Source organism: Xiphias gladius, chromosome 11, assembly GCF_016859285.1.
Source record: "Xiphias gladius isolate SHS-SW01 ecotype Sanya breed wild chromosome 11, ASM1685928v1, whole genome shotgun sequence".
NCBI lineage: Eukaryota > Metazoa > Chordata > Actinopteri > Istiophoriformes > Xiphiidae > Xiphias > Xiphias gladius.
Window position 1 is genome coordinate 26,812,462 of NC_053410.1, and position 21,583 is coordinate 26,834,044.

At 38.5% G+C, this 21,583-nt stretch overlaps 1 protein-coding gene across 5 annotated transcripts in view; it reads right to left on the reverse strand.

The window, feature by feature from the left end:
- The window catches only part of gbf1 (golgi brefeldin A resistant guanine nucleotide exchange factor 1), a 132,262-nt gene that overhangs the window by 97,148 nt on the left and 13,531 nt on the right, over positions 1 to 21,583 (reverse strand). For all 5 annotated transcript variants that reach the window (XM_040138528.1, XM_040138527.1, XM_040138526.1 and 2 more), the window contains one exon: positions 16,294 to 16,360. In XM_040138528.1, coding sequence (XP_039994462.1) covers positions 16,294 to 16,360 — 67 coding nt within the window. The remainder of the gene's footprint in view (positions 1 to 16,293; positions 16,361 to 21,583) is intronic.

The window sequence follows — 21,583 nt, forward strand, 5'->3', positions numbered from 1 at the left end:
CTGGGGACCATGACCATCTGTACAAAATTTCATGGCAATCCATTCAATAATTGTTGAGATATTTCACTCTAGCCCGAAGTGGTGGACTGCCTGACCCATCAACACTGCCATTCCTATTTCAAAGCTAGACTGATAAAAAACAGTCAAAGATGAATTCTTCTGACAATGACAATCATAACTTACATTTCTCTGCTGGCTTTGGCTCTGTTTTTGCCTAGCTGCAGTGCATCACCATTTTCTTTACTGAAAACTGTTATTGCAATTGCAGATAAAGGGCTCTGCGACAATGTTGGTTTTCTATGGAACAACCATCCATTAGCAATAGCTTATGTGCTAAAAATCAGACAGGTATGTGATTTGAGTGTGGAAAATATCAAAATATGCTCATTGCTAAATACTAAGTCAATCAGGAGATCAGCAGGCTCTTCTAACTGGTCATGTAGATAGTTTAAATGAAGCTACTTGGTGGTATCCTTTTCTCAAAACGCTACAGTATCTGCAAGAAAAGGTACAAACATTACACTTGGGTACCCTGTTTTCACAGAGCATACAGAGTATAAAGCCCAGACCAATACATCTGTGGTGTTGAGTTTAGAGGAATCTGTGCTTTGAGCCCTGGATTAGTTTGACCTATACTTGACTTCAGCAGTAACATTGATGCCCACTAGTTCACAAGTTCAGTCTCCCTTCACCTCTGTGTCTGAACCCCTGCCACCCCACAGAACCAACCCCACAGAACCAACCCCACCTCAAGTCAACTCTGTCAAGTGATCCAGAAGATGCCCCGCAACCGCACACCATAAGTCCTTCCAGGTCATAAATTTTGTAACATTTCACCACTCATATCCTGCTCAGCTCTGCCAGTTTAGAGGGAATTTTTACAGTTTAAACCCAAGATAGACATATCTGCATAGCTGAGATGGCTGCTAGCTGCCTTGTGCATACAGGCATTGGTCAGACTCGGAAGAGCCAGGGCCCAGAATGTTGCTCCTCTCACAAGGGATTATGAAGTACAATAGACAAATCTAGGGACAGATATTGCCAACTGCTATTCACTACACTGTTACCACCTGTGGGGAAAACATAAAGGTATATTTAAACTGTGCAGAGAAACAAACACACATTCATGTGAACAAATGCAAACACACACGCATTTGTTCACATGAATGCTTGCTAAATCCCTAAGGCCTAACTAAAACGTATTTTTATTTTTTAAATTAACTTATTTTCTATTAAAACTTATTTTTTGATGTTGATATAAATGTAAGGTGACGCCAGTTACAGTATTTTATGATAACTTTGGCTTAGTTTTTATATCAAAGTTGCAATATGCACCCCTCTAACAAAGAGCCAAACTAACTTGCCAAATTCAGTTAAAATGTGTGTCCTTACATACAAACTGCAAAACACTAAATCACATACTCAGTCCTCAGAATACATCCATATCATATTAGCACAGAGTTCATGTTAACTGCCAGATGTAAACATCACTAAATCAATGCAAAGTGTCAAACATTCTTTTATATTTTAATAACATTACCCAAGTAAGTATTACTTTACCACTACTGTAATCAGGAATTTCTTTCCTTTCATTTCCTGTCAAAATGCTGTCATGTATTGAGTTACTGTTTAGCAGTGTAAGTAGTGGTTTTCTGATTTACTGTAAACTTTCCAGCTTTACAGTACAAACTTACTCTACTTTCAAAGATAGAGCTTACAAGTGAGAAAATACTGTGACTATTGCTTTGTGTCTTACTCTATGGTTGATAAAAACCTGAAAATGCAAACAGATGTTGTGAAGAACAGTTATAACACCATTTTGCCTGGGAATTAATTCAGTCTGTAAAGTCTAACTCTAGACGACATCATCTACAGTTTAAGTATTACAATATATTCAATAAATAAAATTAAAGTTTTGAAGAGGAAGTCTTACACTCCATCATTTCAAACACCGCCGTGCAAGCCGCATTTTTTCTCTCATTGCTATTTGTATAATCTTTGAGGAAATTACTGTTTTGATAAGAATTAGTTATTGTTTGATAACATCATTTGATAATAAGCATTTTATTTTAAAACACAACCGTGATTAAAATTTAGTGATGAACATATAAATGTTGTGATGCTCTGAAAAACTCGATGCATGATGCATTACCTCAATGGATACAGATGGTTTCATTTTGTGTGCTATATGAGATCTTGTGCCTGAAATTAGGCAGTATAGAATTTTTTAAAAAGTTTTGCAAATGGAAACTCTGTTGTGAAAACAAAAGCAATGATAAACAAATAACTGCAGACATCAACTACCTGCTCAATGTTATGACATAAAGGACATAAAGCTCTATCATTGCTGTTTAGGATAACAGTACGCAACATATGCAGAGCAAAAATGATTTCAACTAGAAAACTTTTGAACTAAGTTCTTCACAACCCAGATTAATAAATGCTTAATAAGTTATAATTAAGTTATGAATCCTTAATAAACCCTCATCTTCGTGCAGTCTAAAACCATGAAAAAAAACAGTGGACTAGGGAACAGAGAGTGAACATGGTTATACATATCGGCAGGTCTATTTTGCTTTTAGAGCGATCAACACCTTCTTGTTGTCCCAGGTTGTTAGCATGTCTCGTCGTCAGCTGCACTGGGCCACACCAGCCTGCTCAGTCCCCCCGTCACCAGTTTGGCTTTTGTCAAAATTTGTTATCAGCGGCACTGATCCCACTCTATTTAAGAAGGGGTGCGTCGACAAGTTTAAAGCACTCCTGCTGCATGTGTCACCTCGTTTTGACTCAATATTTGCGCTATGAAATGTGACCAGTTGTTTAATCACTCATACCCTAACCCACGCCCACTTTGTACATGCCCACCAGCTCCCTGTCCTCCTCTACCCACCAGTAACCCTCTCGCCATCCATCGACAAGAAATTTTTGACCCACGTCACCTTTACAGCACACGCTCCTTTCAAACTCCCAGCTGCAGCCCAGAAATAGTACAGCTTTTTTCTAATTCTGGGTGTCCACTCAGAGACGAGTGCGTTGTGCCTCTGAGTGGACACCCAACAGGAGGGGGATGACAAACAGGAGGGGGATGAAAACCATATGGATGTTGTGCAGAGTCAAGTAAGTGTCAAGTGATTTCACTAAAATGAAATCAAGCAGCACCCTTTCCATATTCACTGAATAAGCCTACATGTACATTTCGTCAACTAATGTTATGACGATAATATTTGACAAGCTTTTCCCACAATGACAACTATAGACAGGTGACAAATTAAAGGAAAAACATGAAAAATGAGTTAGGAAACAGGATGACAATGCCCCCATCCATAGGGCACAAGAGGTCACTGAATGGTTTGATGAGTATGAAAATGATGGGAATCATATGCTGTGGCCTTCGCAGTCACCAGATCTCAACCCAGTTGAACACCTATGGGAGATTTTCGACCAACATGTTAGAAAGCCCTCTCCACCACCATCATCAAACACCAAATGAGGGAATATCTTTTGGAAGAATGGTGTTCATTCCTCCAGTAGAGTTCCACAGACTTGTAGAATCTATTTCAAGGAGCACTGAAGCGGCATGTGGTGCCCCAACACCTTACTAAGACACATTAAATAATAAAACTGGATACCCTAAGTTAAGTAGTTTTTTCCTTTAATCTGTCACCCATCTGTTAATAAGAAATTACCCTTGACCACAAAAACTTTGGCTATATGTATTACAATTTCAGTCAATGAATGAAAACTAAATAATAATATGAAAGACAAATGTGGACGAAAACAGTACATTGCATGCTCCTGATTGATAAAACAATATCCTCCATTTCCAAAAAATATTCCTTGCTTCCTTCAGAAGTTTACAGTTTAAATTGATTTGCAATTTCAATGAAAAATTAGACAAGAAGCATCAACGCAACAGCTGGGGCAAACAAAAATTATCAAATGACTAAAAGGTGACTAAAACTAATATGTACTGTATTTTTGCCAAAAGATTAACACTACACCAAAATCAAGTCCCTCATAATGTGTTAAGACTTTAGGATTGAGCCTACAAAAGGTGCGTCGTGGATTCATAGTCAGCAATTTATTTTTTAATTTCCACTCTAAAGGCAAAAACTCAAAGAGCTAAGACTATGGAGCCTATAAAGATACTGAACCCCAAATTGCCCCCGATGTATAGTTGGTGTGTGAGTGTGTGTATGTATAGAAAGCGCTGTATATATAGAAAAGCGCTGTATGAATGTGTGTGAATGGGTGAATGTGGCAGTAGTGTAAAGTGTTCTGAGTTGTTGGTAAGTCCAGAAAACCGCAGTGCAGTCCATTTACTATTCAAAATATCATCATGCTAAGCAGCATAGAAGAACATTAGCAAGATCCACTTTGACAGTGAAGGACACTACAATTTGCAAAGATAAATGATACAACTTAACGTTTTATATAAATGAAGTCCTGCATGCAATAAAAAGCAGTGCTTACTGACCTTAGACTAAGAAGAAAATAAATTTTATGTACAAGTGAGTATGTATGTATCTGTGAGATTCCCAGCTTGAGACCAATGTGTGATGCTATGGTTAGCTAATTGGATATGTGTATTACAATGTCTGTGGTCACAGCACCCTTATGGGGCATGAAATAACAAGCAGCTGTGTGTGTGTCAAGAGATTTCACGTGTGTTTGCTCAGTTTTTCTGTGTGCATGTGCATGTGTGTGCATGTGAATGTGCGTGTGTGTGTGTGTGCATGTGTGTGTGCGTGTGTGTGTGTGTGTGTGTGTGTGTGTGTGTGTGTGTGTGTGTGTGTGTGTGTGGGATGGCTTCTGAGAGGTTTATTAACCCAGTCCATCAAGGCATTGTGGGATTCACACTAAGACACCAAAGGCTTAAGGATGTGAGCGCCACACAAGCAAGACAGCGCCTCTCCGAAATACTAATACAGGCCCTTATTTTCTACCACAACAACCCACCCAAACCCCCCATCCCCATTCTGAAGCCAACACCTCTAAACCAGCACTTCTGTCCACTGTTAGTGCTAAAGTGTACTTTGATTTAACTTGCTTTACTGTCCTACTGAGGAGCTTATCAACAACAGCCTCAATTCTTTACTGCTGACTTTCCAATGTGATCACCTTGTAGAACATTGTACGTTTATGATAATGGTCAACAGACCAGTAATACTCTGAAGCCTAGTAAACTAGGCTTTACACTACTTCTTGGTTATAGGGTATCACTTCACTCTATAGAACTGTCAATATGGAATTACAGGGCTCTGTCAAAGGCGCACCAGATTTGAAGACCTTTTTTTTCTGTGTTCTCACAAACACATTTTAAAACCAGCAGTATAGCGAAATAACTGAAATCAGAATGGTGGAGATGCTATTAACTAGCCATGACTTATGCACTGTCTACATAACAAGGTCCCTGAAGTCAAGCTACAGCTCTGTCCTATTCACATGCTTAGCCCTATTTTGGGGTTTTTCAAATAATAAACTTTTAAACTAACCTCTCTAAAGTGTATCACAAGTTATAAAACAAAGCAGTTTACTGTTGTTAAAGGCAGTGAAAACAGATTATGCAAAGGCTAAAAAACATCCAGAGAACCTGAATAGTATCTATAGTTCAAAACAAATAAGCAAAGCAAATCAACCATATGCAAAATATTATGTTTATATGACAATAACTGTAGAGTTGAACTAAAGATGAATGACTCTGCTTCATGTGGAAACGATTGGACAATCAGTCAAATTGCAGTTTACATCCATGTCTGTCCAGAATCATTTAATGTATGTAGTGGAGACTTTGAAGGAATTTAATGAAAAATATTGTGGATTTTATCATAGTTAAATGAATTGAATGAATGAATGAATTCTTGAGTTATGTTTTGAGTTATGTTTTGTGAAGTCACAGTGACTGTGACCTTGACATTTGACCACCAAATTCTAATCAGTTCATCCGTGAGTCTAAGTGAACGTTTGTTACACATTTGAAGAAATTCCCTCCAGTTGTTCCTGAGATATCGCATTGACGAGAAAGGGACACTTGAGGTCACGGTGACCTTGACCCTTGACCATTGACCACCAAATTGTAATCAGTTAATCCGCGATTCTAAGTGAACGTTTTTTCCACATTTGAAGAAATTTCCTCAAGGCATTCCTGAGGTAACGTGTTCACAAGAATGGGATGGATGGACAACCTGAAAAAATTGCCAGTGAGGCATAAAAATGTTTTAACGCTAGCAAGGGTAGCAAGAATCAGGTTAGCTCAAGTTTTTGGACAGCAAAATTAAATGTAAAGCACAATAACCCTTGTGTGATCATGCCTAAAGACTGGCAGCTAATGCAAGCTTTGGCTTGTATCATTGTACTGTACAGTATTTCAATGAAACAAAGTTCAATTTTGCCGATATTGTTTCTAATTTTCACAATATTGTAATATAACATAACTAACATTTTGCTAATGATAGTGTCTGTTATGTGAACAGACTTCACAGAGGATACAGAAAAGATACTTGTACTGCCCACAAAACAATGAGCTTCCAACAGCAGTGTACCAATGGCACAGTCTTTTAATTAAATATAAACCAGGTGACACTTAAAGGAAAATCTTGAAAGAGCCTGACATAATAATCTTAAATCAAGGTCTACCTTTTCCAGAGCTTTGATTTACCTTGTAGCATTTAACAGTGATGACAATCTGAATTTTCTCTCATGTCTGGTGACACTATATAATAAGACACAAATAACCACAAATGGAGATTCAAATACTCACTAAAAAGGCTTAGATCTAAAATATTATAAAAATCATTACTTTCAAATGAGTGCAAAAACTGCAAAAAAAATTGTATGGTACTCAAATTGGCATACAAATCTGAAAACCTTAAGTTGCAATTGGTGCAACAGATGTAAAACCCATCAGTTAGTTGGTTTTGCTGACTGGCTGTGTGCATGAATTTTAGCGTGAATGCACCATAATGTCGCTATTAATCCCTCACTGCGCAGGAAAACTGAGTTTTTACAACTACAACAAGTATGGTAGATCAAAGCTGAGGTAAGCAGTGCATCTGTAAACTGTGATGGATGTTTACAGACAGTTTGGATGATAATTTTGGGCCCATTTTTAGCAATCTCTCTGCATTTCAAGATTTCAGTAATTAACTTAGGGTATCCAGTTTTATTATTGAATTGCCCCTTTGACAGCATCATACAAACTGGAACAGTAATTTGCGATTAATGTCACTATTACTGCCAATGACCACATAGGCATATGTGTGCTAATAACTGGTTAAAAGGTTAAAACAAAAACAGCATTTAAAACAGCGTACTGTAGCCTCTACATGAGTTTTGCATAATCACAATTTGATTTGAGCAGAAATGTATTTTGTTGATGCAATCCGGTTAAAGTGACCGGTTTTATCAGTGACTTAGTTAAGGTGTTGACAAGAAGCACTCATTATTATTTCCCAAATGGGTGAAATTTCTGTAATACCAAACTGATTGGACACCATTTGTAGAGTGAATAATATGGCGCATAAAAACGAAATCTGATTCAAACAAGTTCAAAATTCCTCCATGCATGCTAGAGGCTTTCGTGTGAATCCAAAGCACATTTCTTGTTTTCCCTGGTCCAGCCTGCCCTCCACCTCCTCTTCCACTCTTTTGGGGCTTATAGGGGGCTAGTTTGTTTTGCTCACATCTTTCCCACTGTTCCTGTCAGCACATCTAGATTCTCCACAGCACCCTCAACCCTCAGCTTCCTTCATGCCTGAGCCCCCCCCATCCCGCCCAACCCACCCCACAGACACCCTGGGCGGCATGATTAATAGCCTTCTGCTGGGACTCTCCATCCACTCAGCACATTGTTGAGAGCCTCTGAGACAGGACAACAGTTGCATCCCTTCTTCACACTGGGCCTAAGCCTTCCTGTCAGTCCCTGGTTAGGGCGCTGTTAACTGGCCAGATTTACAGCTACTAACCATCACTAGGTGGCAGCCTGTCCGGGGAGGGGGAGTCGCTACGATTAATCATAGTTCTCTTAATGGGGAGTTCACCTGGTAGGCCAAAGGCTTGCCAATGTATAACACCTGTATAATCCATGGCATTGGGAAGACAAAACAAGCAATTTGTCAACCTTTAGGTTCTGAGAACTTGAGATATATATATATTTTTTTTTTTTTTTTTTTACAACTTTATAACTACATTTAATAGATAAAATAATAAATCATAAGATAATCGCTAATTTAATCAATAGTCATATTAATCATTAGCTGAGACCTATTTCACAACAGTGGCAAAATTATACAGTCCAAAACATATTGCCTAAAAAAAGTAGCAATGTATCAGTATGCAACAATGTTTATCTTTGTGGTCCTTGCTAAATTAAAAAATAAATAAATATACCACTGGACACTCATGTTTGTAAGTTTGTTCCCGCTGTTCTCTGCAGTATTTTCAGTGTGTATTAAGCTCCACTCACAAGACTAACCTGTAACTGTCAGTCAGTCAGTCGACAGCATGAAAGGGTCAATGATATGACAGTCCCTCAGACAATGAGATGAAGCATAACAACTGAAAATTAATCATAACACACTACAAGTATAGATTTAGGCCAGTTGAGTAAAGTGAAGTGAAGAGAAGAAAATTCAAAATGCCCTGGCTTGGCCCTGCCATGGCAAGGCTGTTTTGTTTTTGATTCCAGAATGAAAAAAAAAGAAAAGAAAAAAGAAAACGTTCTGTAAAAGACATAACAGGTGTAATAGGTAACAATTTAGAATCATAAGATTGTGGGTACAACGATGGGATTTAAGTCCAAATTGATGTCTTAATGGTATGCAGATTGCCAATTGGAGCCACCAGAGCAAAAGTAAACAAATATCTGTAAAACAAAACTAAAAGTATCATTTTGACAGTTAATTGTACACATGAGAAAACCAGTCTGCACAATGTCACAAACCCTTCACAATAAAAAATTGTAATTGTAATTGTAAAATTGTAAAGATTGTGTGAAACATGAAATAATCATTTTCACAGGATTTTCTATTGTTACAATATATCATTTTATCCATTGGTGTTACCTTGACTAAGCTGTCTTTTAGAGCTCAAACAATTACTCAATTAATTAAGTAGTCGACTGACAGAGAGCCAATAATTCCAATGATCGATTTATCATTCACATTTTTTTTGCAATAATGCCAAAAATTCTCTAGTTCCATCTTGTCAAGAAGAATTGCTGGGCTCTGAGAAAGTGTGAAGGGCTATTATTAATATTTTCTTACATTTTATAAACCAAACTAGTAATCAAGGAAATGAAATCAAGCTGATTAATAATCAATAATGGAGATTCATTAGAGATAATCATTAGTTGAAGCTATTACATTTTCCTATGTGCATGCTTATCCACAAATATTAAGGGATTAATTTATCCAGGTACAATACCCACCCAATATCAAGCTTCACAAGAAATCAATGTAAGTGTAACTCCACCCTCTCAGTTTATCGTCTTTTGACCATGTCATAAAAATAACACTGACAGCAGGACTGAAAATCTGACCCGTGATCTCATACTTAAAGCTACAGGACACCAGGGCCACGCGACAGACATGTAAAGAATTGCCATGAGGCAGATTCTCCTTGCTCAGAATGCCTTCATGAGTAAACATATTTGCATAAGTGGCTCAGAGACATGAATTATGGTTCCTCTTCCTCGGCAGTTCCCAGCTGCCTTCTGCCGGTTCAATTGGGAGTGATATATGTGTGAAGATCAGGTGGCAGGGAAGAGGAAAGGACTGGTGAGAGAAGGAAGGAGGGTAAAAGGTCACAACTAGTTCCCAAGAGCCCAGGCTGCGACCCCCGGAGGCCTGCCAGCGCCCGCCTGACCACGGCTGGGGACTGAGACAACACATACACGCTTGACCTTGAAATGAGACTAAGAGGGACAGCATGTGTGCATTCTATCTTGATGACTGACATGACGGCAATATGTGATGAATTAGTGAGGTTGCCAGTAGCACATGGATTAGGCAATGTGAAAACAAAAAGAAAACATTTCAAAACACAAATGTCATTGTACCGGTGCCACTGAACACCTTCAATTTATTGCAACAGATAAAATAAATGTATGAGTGCATACAATGATTGTATAATATTGTTATTGGGGTTTTTTTTAATCCTAATATTCCATGCCAAATTAGCTCTGTTTTGTGTTTTGCTTTTGGGAAACCAGGATAATTATTTTAAAGGTCAGCTGGAGAGTAATCAAATCATTCCTCTACAATGTTCAAGCTGCAAATCTACTGCCTTGCCCCCTGATATCTACCTCTGGTGCTGTGCTGGTGATTCAGGTCAATTAGAGGTGTGCTTGTGAATTTCTTTAGTGTATGGATGAAAAGGAGAAAGCTGTCAGTCAAAAAGCCACTCTGGCTTTGTATCTGAGGGGCTGCGAGGGGCTCTAAACCTGTATTTGTATGAATAAAAATGAAGGGATTTAGGAGCAGACTTGTCAAAAAATCTGCCCTTCGCTGCAGCAGAGGGGGTTGATGGGAGAGGAGGGTGGAAGAAAAGAACTGAAGATTTCAGAAGCTGAGGCTCAGTGACTTCTGCATAAAAAAAAGGTACAACTGAAAAAGTAGCAGGAGAGAAAATAAAAAGTATGCCAAAATCAAAGGCTCTTTTTCCACACTCTCTTCCTGTCTGAGGCATAGTCCAGCAATGAAATAAATCCACACAATTATTCAACAAGAGACTGAGACAAATTTGTCTGATTGATGACAATCCTGTACAGGACAGACCCCTTGTCAATGTCAAGTAAGCGACAAGACTCAATCTGCAGCTCAAAACAATTCTTTAGATGTTAGGACACCAAATACAATAAGGTTCTCTGCACATTTTCACATTTGATAGTCAAGAATGGGAGTTTGTGCTTATACACGACAAAAATTCAAATCTTAGAGCCAATTTGTCACGATCAGTTGTTTGTTTTAATTCCAGTCTAGGGCCTGGATTAGATTTAACATAACCAAAATGGATATTCATGTCACTGCAATGGCAACTGGTCTGTTAAGCCAAGTGTTCATAGTTATACCACAACATCACAAGGATTGTTAGATAAAGGTTCAAATTGTAATGTTACACACAATCCATGTTTCAGAACCTAGCTCAATTTAGGGATAATAGCACAGAGGCACTCAACCTTTGCTAAGGTCAATAAGAAAAAGTAAACAAATGTCAATATGTAAGGAATGCTCTACCATTACTACAAAGGACGTATTCTCGATGTTCATGGGGCATATCCAACTGAACGCCCTGAGCCAAATGGTTCGGGACTATATCAAAATTCACTCCAGGACTGAATTTACGGTTCGGTATGCTACGTTGTGTAATCACAGCAGTATGTGTGTTCTTATATTGGTTTATGTTGTTTATGTGGACATCTCACTGCTCTCATCTCCACCCTGTGGCCTTTTGAAAAATGCAGAACCTTAACTGGAAGACTTTCTTTCCAATTTTTTTTTTTTAATTATAAGCACAATGTATGTCTCACTGTGTTCTTTAACTTTAAAACAAACTAACCTATGTAGGACGGAAAACACCATAATTCTTAGCAAGCCAGTACACATTTAAAGACAGATGCTGGCCACAAAACTGTGGAAAGCAGTTCATTATATGGGTCGAATGAGGTTAGGGTTGGGGCATTAGATATCAGGCTCTATCCAAACCATCCCTTTTAAAGAGGAGGAAAGGCTCTTGCTTCCTGGGACTGATAAGCCTAGCTGACTGAGCAAGATGGAGCTGAGGCATCACAACACATGGTCCATCGTTGCCCTTCTTCAACTGTGCTCTCATTGTTCAGGAGTCGAGAGAGGACCTTACATTTTCCCGGAGTTGAAGCAAACATTTTTTCTTGCTTTCAGAAAAGACAGGCAACACTTCCTTTCCCAGAACAATTTATCTCTCTACTTGACAAGACTCCCTGCTATATTTACCCAACTAAAATTGCAGATGATATACTTCCAGCTGCACAACTCTTGAGCTCTATGGCACATGGTCTTGTCAATCACACTAGTTACAACAGAGTAGGGCCGCCAGAGCAGTGAAACCCTCAGCCACACAGAGGGAGCAACAGAGAAAGATGCAAAAAAAAAGAAAATAAGAGACAGACAGGGTCTGAGAAGCCTTGTGGGGACTAATTCGTATTTCCTTTGCTGGATGGCTTTTGTTGTTAGAGGGAACAGAGATACACACCAGAGTGAATTAAATTACTGTGCTTTCATTAAGCAGACAGCTGGGCTGCTACGAAGCCTCAAAGCAGCAGCACAACACAGCCCACCCGCAAGATTTTCTAACAAAATATTACAGCTAGAGAGATCTATTGGATTGTTATGCTGCTGAAAAACAAAACAAATTGATCAGTCTGTCAAGCACAGAATTCAGCTCTACTGTGGTTATTTGAGCTCCATTTTGTCTCTCATCAGGGCCTGGAAGTAACATTTGAGAGGCTGGGTGCACAGGGGATTTGGGCTTAAGGATGCAACCAAGCCCTCAAACATCCTTGACATGGACTCATTACTTCATGCAAATGCCCTTAAAAAACTGAGAAAATATTTCAATTTCATATTCGACTTCCATTCTGGTCAAATACAATATCTGTAATGGAATCATTTCAAGGGTTGGTCACAGAGGAACATAGGCTTTTGGTGATTTGAGGGCTGAAGGGAAAGGGTTACTGGTAGAAGAAAAGGAAAGAGCAGTACGGTGGATTCCTTCTTAGCCAGCAGTGCCTGTCCATCTTAGTGGCAGAGGCATTCCCTGGAGGAAGACAGCATTGGTGGGGGCTCAGACTGTGCAGCTCCATGTGTTGCATCTTTCCCATTGCTTAAGACTTATACAACTGCAGAGTAGGGCTGTGGGAGCTGCCAGGACTGTCATTGCAAAGGCATGACAAATGCAGGATTGTCCTCAGAGCCAGCTTGGATATCTCAGTAGGAGGGGGGAGGTGTCAGACACCACCACTACAACACACACTTGGACTCACAAATGATCAGTCACCACATTCAGTGATAGAGCAATTATGCTGGAGAAAGTCCATGTTTAAACTTAACCCTTGGCCCTTCATTTTGTCAGTTGAGGCATTTAGCACAGAGTAAAACGTAAAAATGGGAGGGAAAGTAAAAAGTTTTACACATGTAGTCGTGTCTCTGAATTTTCCAACTGCAAGAGGAGGGTGATTGAAAGGAGGGAAGAGCAGCACGTCGCACCCCTGTTTCATCCCACTCAATTGATAATCTAAGGTCTTGGGCAGGCCTGTCACAATTATTACATAATTGCCTGATCTCAATTATTTGAGCTGACCGCAACCAGTTTGCATAATTGTTAGAATCGTTTCCATTCACCTGTAAAAAACAGTTGAACGAACAGAAACGTCACATTTCCATCACTATTTCCACGTCGTTTTCCACCGTTTGACTGCGTTTGACCGTTGCTCTTGTAATGATCTCATTTCACAGCCTCCTCCTGTTATGGTTTAATGGCACGAGTGTAGAATTAGTGGCACCAACTGTTTACCGCTTTTACAACTGTGGGCACATTTTGGTTTTAAGCCTAAAGAAAAAGGAGAACCCAATAACTTGTAGGAGGCAATCTGTCAGATTTGCAGCAAAAAGGTAGCAGTCAAAGGCACTAATACCAGCCACCAAAGGATCCATTACCCCACCCAATTCACTGACCTTGGAAAGACAGCCACAGTTCCATCACAACAATTGGGTATGGCTGAAGCTTTCAGACGAGTGTTTAAATACAGTATTTCAGTAATAGGTTTTGTATGTTTAAGTTGTTATTTTTGTCATACCTGCCCTGTGCAATTTTTGTTTACAAAGGCTAAAAGGCAAACAGAAATGTAACTTTTATTTATGTGTTCTAATGTTCAATGCCAATAAATGGCTCTTCTTATTCATAAGGTGTAAGTGTATTATTAAACTATGATAAGTCTTATACCATAAGAGTGGCATAAAATGAACAGAAAAATCCTATTAAATCATTAACTGCAATTATTTGTATAACAATTGATCATCAACTAACATTTCATGATTGTGATAGATCTAGTCTGGGGCTGAAAACTGGACTACTTTTGAACCTCATCAAACCTCGGTACCACTTTTTCTATTGTGGTCCAGTCGATCAACATTGACACCAATGTCCAGAGTCTCATTACAGAGATGCTTCCCAGTGTGTCAGGACTTTTTTACTTTGATTATTGAATATAATTAGAATTAGGGCTGAAAGTAACAATTATTTCCATTGTCAAATAATCTGCTAATTATTTTCTTGAATAACTGATTAATCATTTGGTTTGTGATGCCATCAAATGTCTGGTTTTGTCCAACCAACAGACCAAAAACTAAATAGTTTGAAATTACTGTCACACTAGGCAAAGAAACGCAGCAAATGCTCACAACTGACAAGCTGGAACCGATGAAAAATGACTTGAACCTTTCAAAAGAGTTACCAATTACTTCTTTCTCAATCAACTAATCCACTTATTGTTTCAACTCTATTTAGGACACAACACTTTACGACACAGGACTGTAGTGTAAATTGTCAGAGGTACTGACTTATATAGTATCTATCATAATTATGGGTACATTGTATTAATGAAAATGTGTCAGGAATGGTAGAGTAATTTTAAGATTTCAAGTATCAACACAAATTGATGAATCAAACAGCCCTGCTATCAGCACACGTAAACATTCTTATCTATCTGAACTTTATATCCCAACTCACAAGAAAAACAAAGATTTTTCTCATATCTAATATAGTTTTGCATTTATTATAAATAGGCTAAGCATTACAACCAGTTATGGTACATGGCCAAGACAACAATCCATCCCCGCACATAAGGTAATCACAGTTCAGACTGTTATCGTTTGTGGTTCCCCAATGTTGAAACATGTTACCGAATGTTATCAGAGCAGGGGCGTCCCACTCTATCTTCAAGAACCTCCGGAAGACCTCTAAATCCCCAACATGCCTATCTAGCACTTACTGTGCACTTTTGGTGCACTTCTTTACCAGATCTCTGTGCACTTTGTCGTTTGAACAAATCTAGCACTTAGCACTTACTTCAAAATCTCATACTGTACTGAAACTTTAGTGTTGTTCCTCATTTGTAAGTTGCTTTGGATAAATGCATGTGACAAATGAGTAAATGTAAATCCAAATAGAATTTTTACAATTGGGAGTGACCACCCAATTGTGAGCAATTAATCTGGAATCAATTACAGTATGCTATTAATCTGTGAAACAACTGAGAGTCTCCAATATCCTGGACCATGAAGTCTTGATTTGCTATATAAACGTTCTACCCATAACTTAAAACAATCAAAGGGTCATGACTTAACCTAAATTTGGGATATACAACATTTTAAAGTATCTACCTTAACAATGATTTAAAAAACAACATTGACTACAACAAAGGCAAGACAAGTAGTAAAGTCTCTTCGTTATATTTTTGTTTTTTCGATGTACTGTATGGGAATTCTCTTACCGGACACATTTTCCCTTGAATAGTATACCAACAGCAGCTTGAGAAATTCAGTCATTAGGAGTAAAGTAAAATACTTTTAAACATATCTGAGGTGAATATTGCTGCCACTTGCTCACCAATGCATGGCTTGACATCTCCCTTTTTTTGTACAGAGAGACTTGCACTCCACCAACAGATAAAATTTACCTTCATTGTCTTCTCAAAATAAGGACATTTTAATAACATGAACACATAGAAATACTGGGACACCCTGGGACTTCTTAAGATGATCCAATAGAGAATCTGGAGAAATGATCCAATGTTGCAAGATAATATTGACAAGTATGAAAGACCAAGACATTTCTCAGTTTTTTCTCAGTGGAAATCTACAGAGCACACCTGATTGAATATCCCCTTACTATTCAGACAAAAAAAGGGAAAAGGCACCCACAGTGCTAACTCCCGGAGGTTTATTCAAGTAATGAGTTAAAACAAGAAAAAGTGAAAGACAAAAAAAAAAAAACCCTATGTGACAGTTTCCACTGTGCAATTTTTGAACAGTGAGAGAATCAGATCTAAAGTATTTACATTTACTTTACTAATTTACGAAGTATTTTAGAAGAATTCAGGGTGCTTTTAAACCTAACCTACTTTGTGCAGTTCAAACTAACTAAAAGTCTGTTTAGTTCAGTTCATTTAGGCCTGTATGAAAACTTGGTCCACACTGTTCAAACTGGTACTGATCCCATTACTTTACACCTAACCTACATCACCCCGGCCCCACATACCTTTAATGTTGTTGAGTACTTCCTTGAGGTGGCCAAAGCTGTTGAGTAATGGATCCTGTTCTTCATCCTGGGCAGATGAAAAATATGGTAAGAAAATGATGGGAGAAAGGAGGGACATCTAAGATACCATTTGCCATACAGTAGTTAAATTTATTTTGATGCTTGAGTCTCAGTGTGTATTAAGTTGAATGTATGCAACAAAACCAGCCATTTCGAGTAATAAGTACAGCACTTTATTAAGTATATACTGCATAAAAACAGACATGGCTTATTTAGAAGTCTATCAGTAAGACTATTTATGATGTTTTTGTCTCCAAAGAACTACCCAACATGTTTAATCTTGACAGACATAGCACCTTGTTGCATTATAATTTAACATCGTGAGGCAACAGTTCTCAGTTCCAGTTTGGAAGATAAGACTAAAACTGTTGTTTTCATGTATTTAGCAGGTTAATGATATCAGTCCCTGATTAGATAGCTGAAGTACAACCAGGGAACCTTTTCATTAGGATAATAATCTCATATCAATCATCTATTTATAAACTGTTATAGTGTGGAAGACACAGTTAGCAATGACTTCCAAATTATGGGTAATAGGCCAGATCTAGATGTGACAAAAGGAAAACAAAAGTTTTAAAAAATAAACAGCATCCATCTTGGAACTAAACTATTCCACTAAATATTAGAACCAATTGTTTTGGCATAGGAGACATATGCTTTATAATCTCAGCTCAACTCTCACAGGCCAGGCTCAGGCTAGGCTCAAATCAAGGCTGATTTGAGCCTAATGTATGCCCAGCCACTCAACACTCGTAACAACTCTCTCAACACAAATTACCAGTTTTTAATCAGAAAACAGTGTTGCAAAACATATATGTCACTGTTGCTTATGTAAAATTTACATTACTTCAAAGTCCTTGAAGTAATGTAATGTCAAAGACTGCTGTACATTGAGAGTGAATACTGTAATGCCATCTTAATGTTTCTACTTCTTCAAACAAAGCTAAGATGCAGGGCAAAATATATTACAATATTCAGTGTTTTATGTACTTAGCCTTTTTCACTGACAAAATTAAAAGGTATCAGGTCCAACATTTCCACTCCTGTTTCCCTCACACACGGTTCCTGCCCTGGTCAACCCATTTTCAGCCATTTAACCCCAAATTCCTTTGACAAACTAGTGAACATTGGGCTTCATTTGAACCCTCCTGTAGTCCAGTTGATGTTTACGCCCTCTTCATTTTTCATATATTTGGGATGTGACTGCTCTCTGTCTGCTCAATATAGTTAACACTTCCCTTTCTACTGGCTGTGTCTCTGACTATTTCAAGAATGCCCGTGTTCAGCCTCTTCTGGAAAAACCCTGGCCTCATTCTCTAAATCTACAATAACAATTTACAAACTTCAGTTTTCTCTGTCATGCTGTGGGAGGCATTTTGCTGGCATGGATTGGGTCCACTTGTCCCCTTAGAGGAAAGCGTCACTGCAAATCAATACAAAGTTGTTCTGAGTGATCACCTTCGTCCTATGATGTAACATTTCTATCCTGATGGGAGTGGTCGCTTCCATGACAATTTGATGACAATTTCCCCAACCATAGGGCACAGGGGGTCACTGAATGTTTTGATGAGTATGAAAATGATGTGAATCATGTGTTATTGCCTTTGCAGTCATTAGATCTCAACTCAACTGAACACTTATAGGAGATTTTGGACCAGCATGTCAGACAGCACTCTCCACCACCATCATCAAAACAACAAATGAGGGAATATCTTTTGGAAGAATGGTGTTCCATCCCTCCAGCAGAGTTCCAGAGACTGGTAGAACCACTACCAAGGAGCAATGAAGCTGTTCTTGGGGCATGTGATGGCCCAGCACCTTACTAAGACACTTTATGGTGGTTTTTACTTCAATTTGTCACCTGTCTTTAGTTCGTGGTGCTGTTGAACTGTAGTGCATTATACAGAGAGGTGTATCTATTATTTTTCCCTCCTTTATATCAATGAGGGTAGGCTAAATAACAAAAAACAGAAATTATTTCAGGACCGCTTGAGACTGTTTGTGACTGTTTAAAGCCCCTACTGATGATTCTACTACATCACAGTCCCTGCCGTGCACATGCGTATTTGATGAGAGTAAAAAAATTTCCTTGGTCCCCTACTTTCGTGAGTTACAGACAGACTCCTTTGAACGTGATGCATTGTCACTACAGTGCCCAAAGTAAAGTTAGGTCCTTAAGTATTTAGACAGTGACACAATTTTCATATCTTTGCCTCTATACACCACCACAACTGATTTGAAACGAAGCCATCACAATGAGATTGAAGAGTAGACCTTCAGCTTTAATTCAAAAGGGTTTAACAAAAATATCGCATTAACAGTTTAGGATTTACAGCCATTTTCATACATGGTACCTCCATTTTCAGAGGCTCAAAATTATATTGGACAATTGGCAACTCATCAGTTCCATGGGTACTGTGGCCACTCTCCAGCGTAGACTGAATGGAAAAGCCTAAGAAGACCTCACTTTGCTTCAAGGATAGCTTACGGTATGAAAGAATTAGGAAAACAGTTCTGCAGGCCTACGGGCGGCCTTGTCATATAAAAATAAGTTCAGAAATCAATCAAAGACCAGTATTCAACTGCAAAAACAGAATCTGGCCCTTCACTGCTTGATGGGGTTAAGTAGACATCCTCTCAAGTAAAAAAGTTTCTCTACTGTCACAAAAAAAGGCTGTTTGATTGCTGAATTTTTTCAGTTTAAAGGGGATGCAGCAATATTTGCCCAGTTCCTCACCAATCCTGCATCCTTGAGGTGTAGGGTTGATAAAGACTTCTCATTATCTTCATGCAAATCGAATGCCACAATAGAGGGAATTGAGATGGGGTTTGTGTCTGCACCACTACACAATGTCCATGTGGAGTCCAAACTAATAAGCAGATTTAATAAGCAGGAGTAGCAGTCCATTCTGCTCTGCCAATTACAGAAGTGGAAGAAGTCATCATGTGTAATGAATGAAGTGGTCCCTGTGTCTGATGTATTGGACAAACCAGATTTGGACCCAAAATCTGATCCTGCAAGCCAGAACGACAGTGGCACTTAAAAGTATGCATGTACAGTGGTGTCCAAAAGTCTGAGACCACTTTCCCATTGACTTGAATGGGAAAGACTCAGACTTTTGGACATGTGTCCATAAACCCTGTTGCACAGGGTTCCAGACATTGAGTCCAACATGGTTAACACAGTACCAAAAGTGATGGAAATATTTAACATGATGTAGGCTACAGTTAAGAGGACATCTTCTGTGAACACTCATTTTAAATGTGGTATCAAACAGCTGATTTCATAAGCTATCGTATTTAAGTTGCCTTTGTCGGATGATGGTGCAGTTATGTAAGAAAAAAAACCCTAGATTTCATCAGCAATCAGCTTGCAATGATTTCTGGTTAACAATAGTATGCTGCGACCGAATATATTTCTATGTATTTGTTATCCACTCTGAAGTCTGACACCTGAAACAGAAAAACAAGTAAATTAGTTAAACCATATCGTCAATACGGCTGCATTAAAAAACAGTACAGGTGACCACTGAGAGAGAAAGAACAGACTTTTAACAGCTTTGTACCAACACAGCACAGTAGCTTGGGAGTGACATTATGTCATTTGATCCGCAATTAAATTACTTACCTATTTCTTTCTCCTTCAGTAGTCTGACAACAGAAAAAGACACATATGCAAATGAGATCTACTATATCATGAATTCTGCCGCATTAAAAGTTGAATCTTATAGTACCGGGCTTCTCAAGACTTTTCTGGGGAAGCAACCAGGAAGTGTCTTTTATTTTTTTTTCTCATCCTGGATTCATATTTCATTTCAGCTTTCCCTTGTGGAATTTAATGTTAAAAAATTGTAATCAGGACTGATTTTGTGTGCGCCACATAAAGGTGTGCCACTTTTGTGAAACAGAATAGAGGTGAGCGTTGGCTTGGCTGAACATTATCTTGCCACAGACCCATCCATAATTTTTCACTCGCCCAAAATAGCTCCCACATTTTACATCTCAACAAAAACCATGACTATGGTAAAATGTAAAATGTTATATGGGCTACTAAGTGTTATACTGCAGCACCTGATCCTTGAGTAATCTAAACCGGTGTTAGAATTACAGAGGAGCCGGGGGGCTTAACTCTACTAGAATCACTGATTCTGGAACGCACATCTTGTCAGAGCTTTTAGTTCTGCAGTCTCTCTCATCATTGAAACAGGCCTAAATTTCTCACTGACAAGGTTTTGAGCTTCTAATTTTTCCTTTAAATATTTGGTTTTAGAGGCATCGCTCTCTCTCTCTCTCCTTCTGAAGCTGCCCAGTGTGCTGTTGTTCTGATCCTTCTCTGCATCTTTGAAAACCTTTCCAAAAAAAGTAGTCCTTATTAAATCCAACAACTGTTGTCTCCAAGATACCTGTGATACGTACTCAATCCTTTTAAATTTTGATATAATCGATCGAAAAGTTGTTGTCATTAACCTTTTTATGGTGATTTTGTCCAACAATGTCAGGATTATAAAATAAGGATTTGCAGCAGCATAGGATCACGCTGTAGTCACCTGTGGAAGTGATTCTGAGATGCCTGATAAATTCTGTCCAGGCAGAAGATTAGATTTTATGGACTAATTTTTTTTTTTAAACTTCACCTCTAATGTAGGATGTACAGTATATTGCAGTGAGTTGAAATGATTTACACAATACTGAATTAATATCCTATATATCGTGTACAATATAATAAAATTCTGAATAAAATGCTTAATGTCTTGTGTTGTGTTCAAATTTCAGCAATTTCAGGCACACACATCCACAAGTGTGCTGGCCTGCCTTGCGGAGCTAGGCACACCACTGCCTGTGAGGGTCGTACTGATGGGCCATTAGTGGAACAATTTGGTACATTCTTTCAGTTTGATGGGTTGGACACTACTGCTTCGTTGTCCACATAAAATTGTTAAATCTACAAAAAAAAAAGGCTGCATACTATACACGTCAAAACGATATTATCAGATTGTTTTTGTAAAAAGCTAAACTCCCACACTGCTGACCGAGACGTATTTTAAATCTGTTTTTTCTAATACTGAAATCCTCTGACAAAATAAATAATAAATTAATGAAGGTTAAAGACAGAAGATGTACTGTGTGATTGCAGAAAACCTCAGAGAAGTGTGCGTCATGGCACATCATAAGCTCATATCAGAGGAAAGCTGGATCTCCACTGTGAAAATGAAGAAGGTTTAAGACCTGG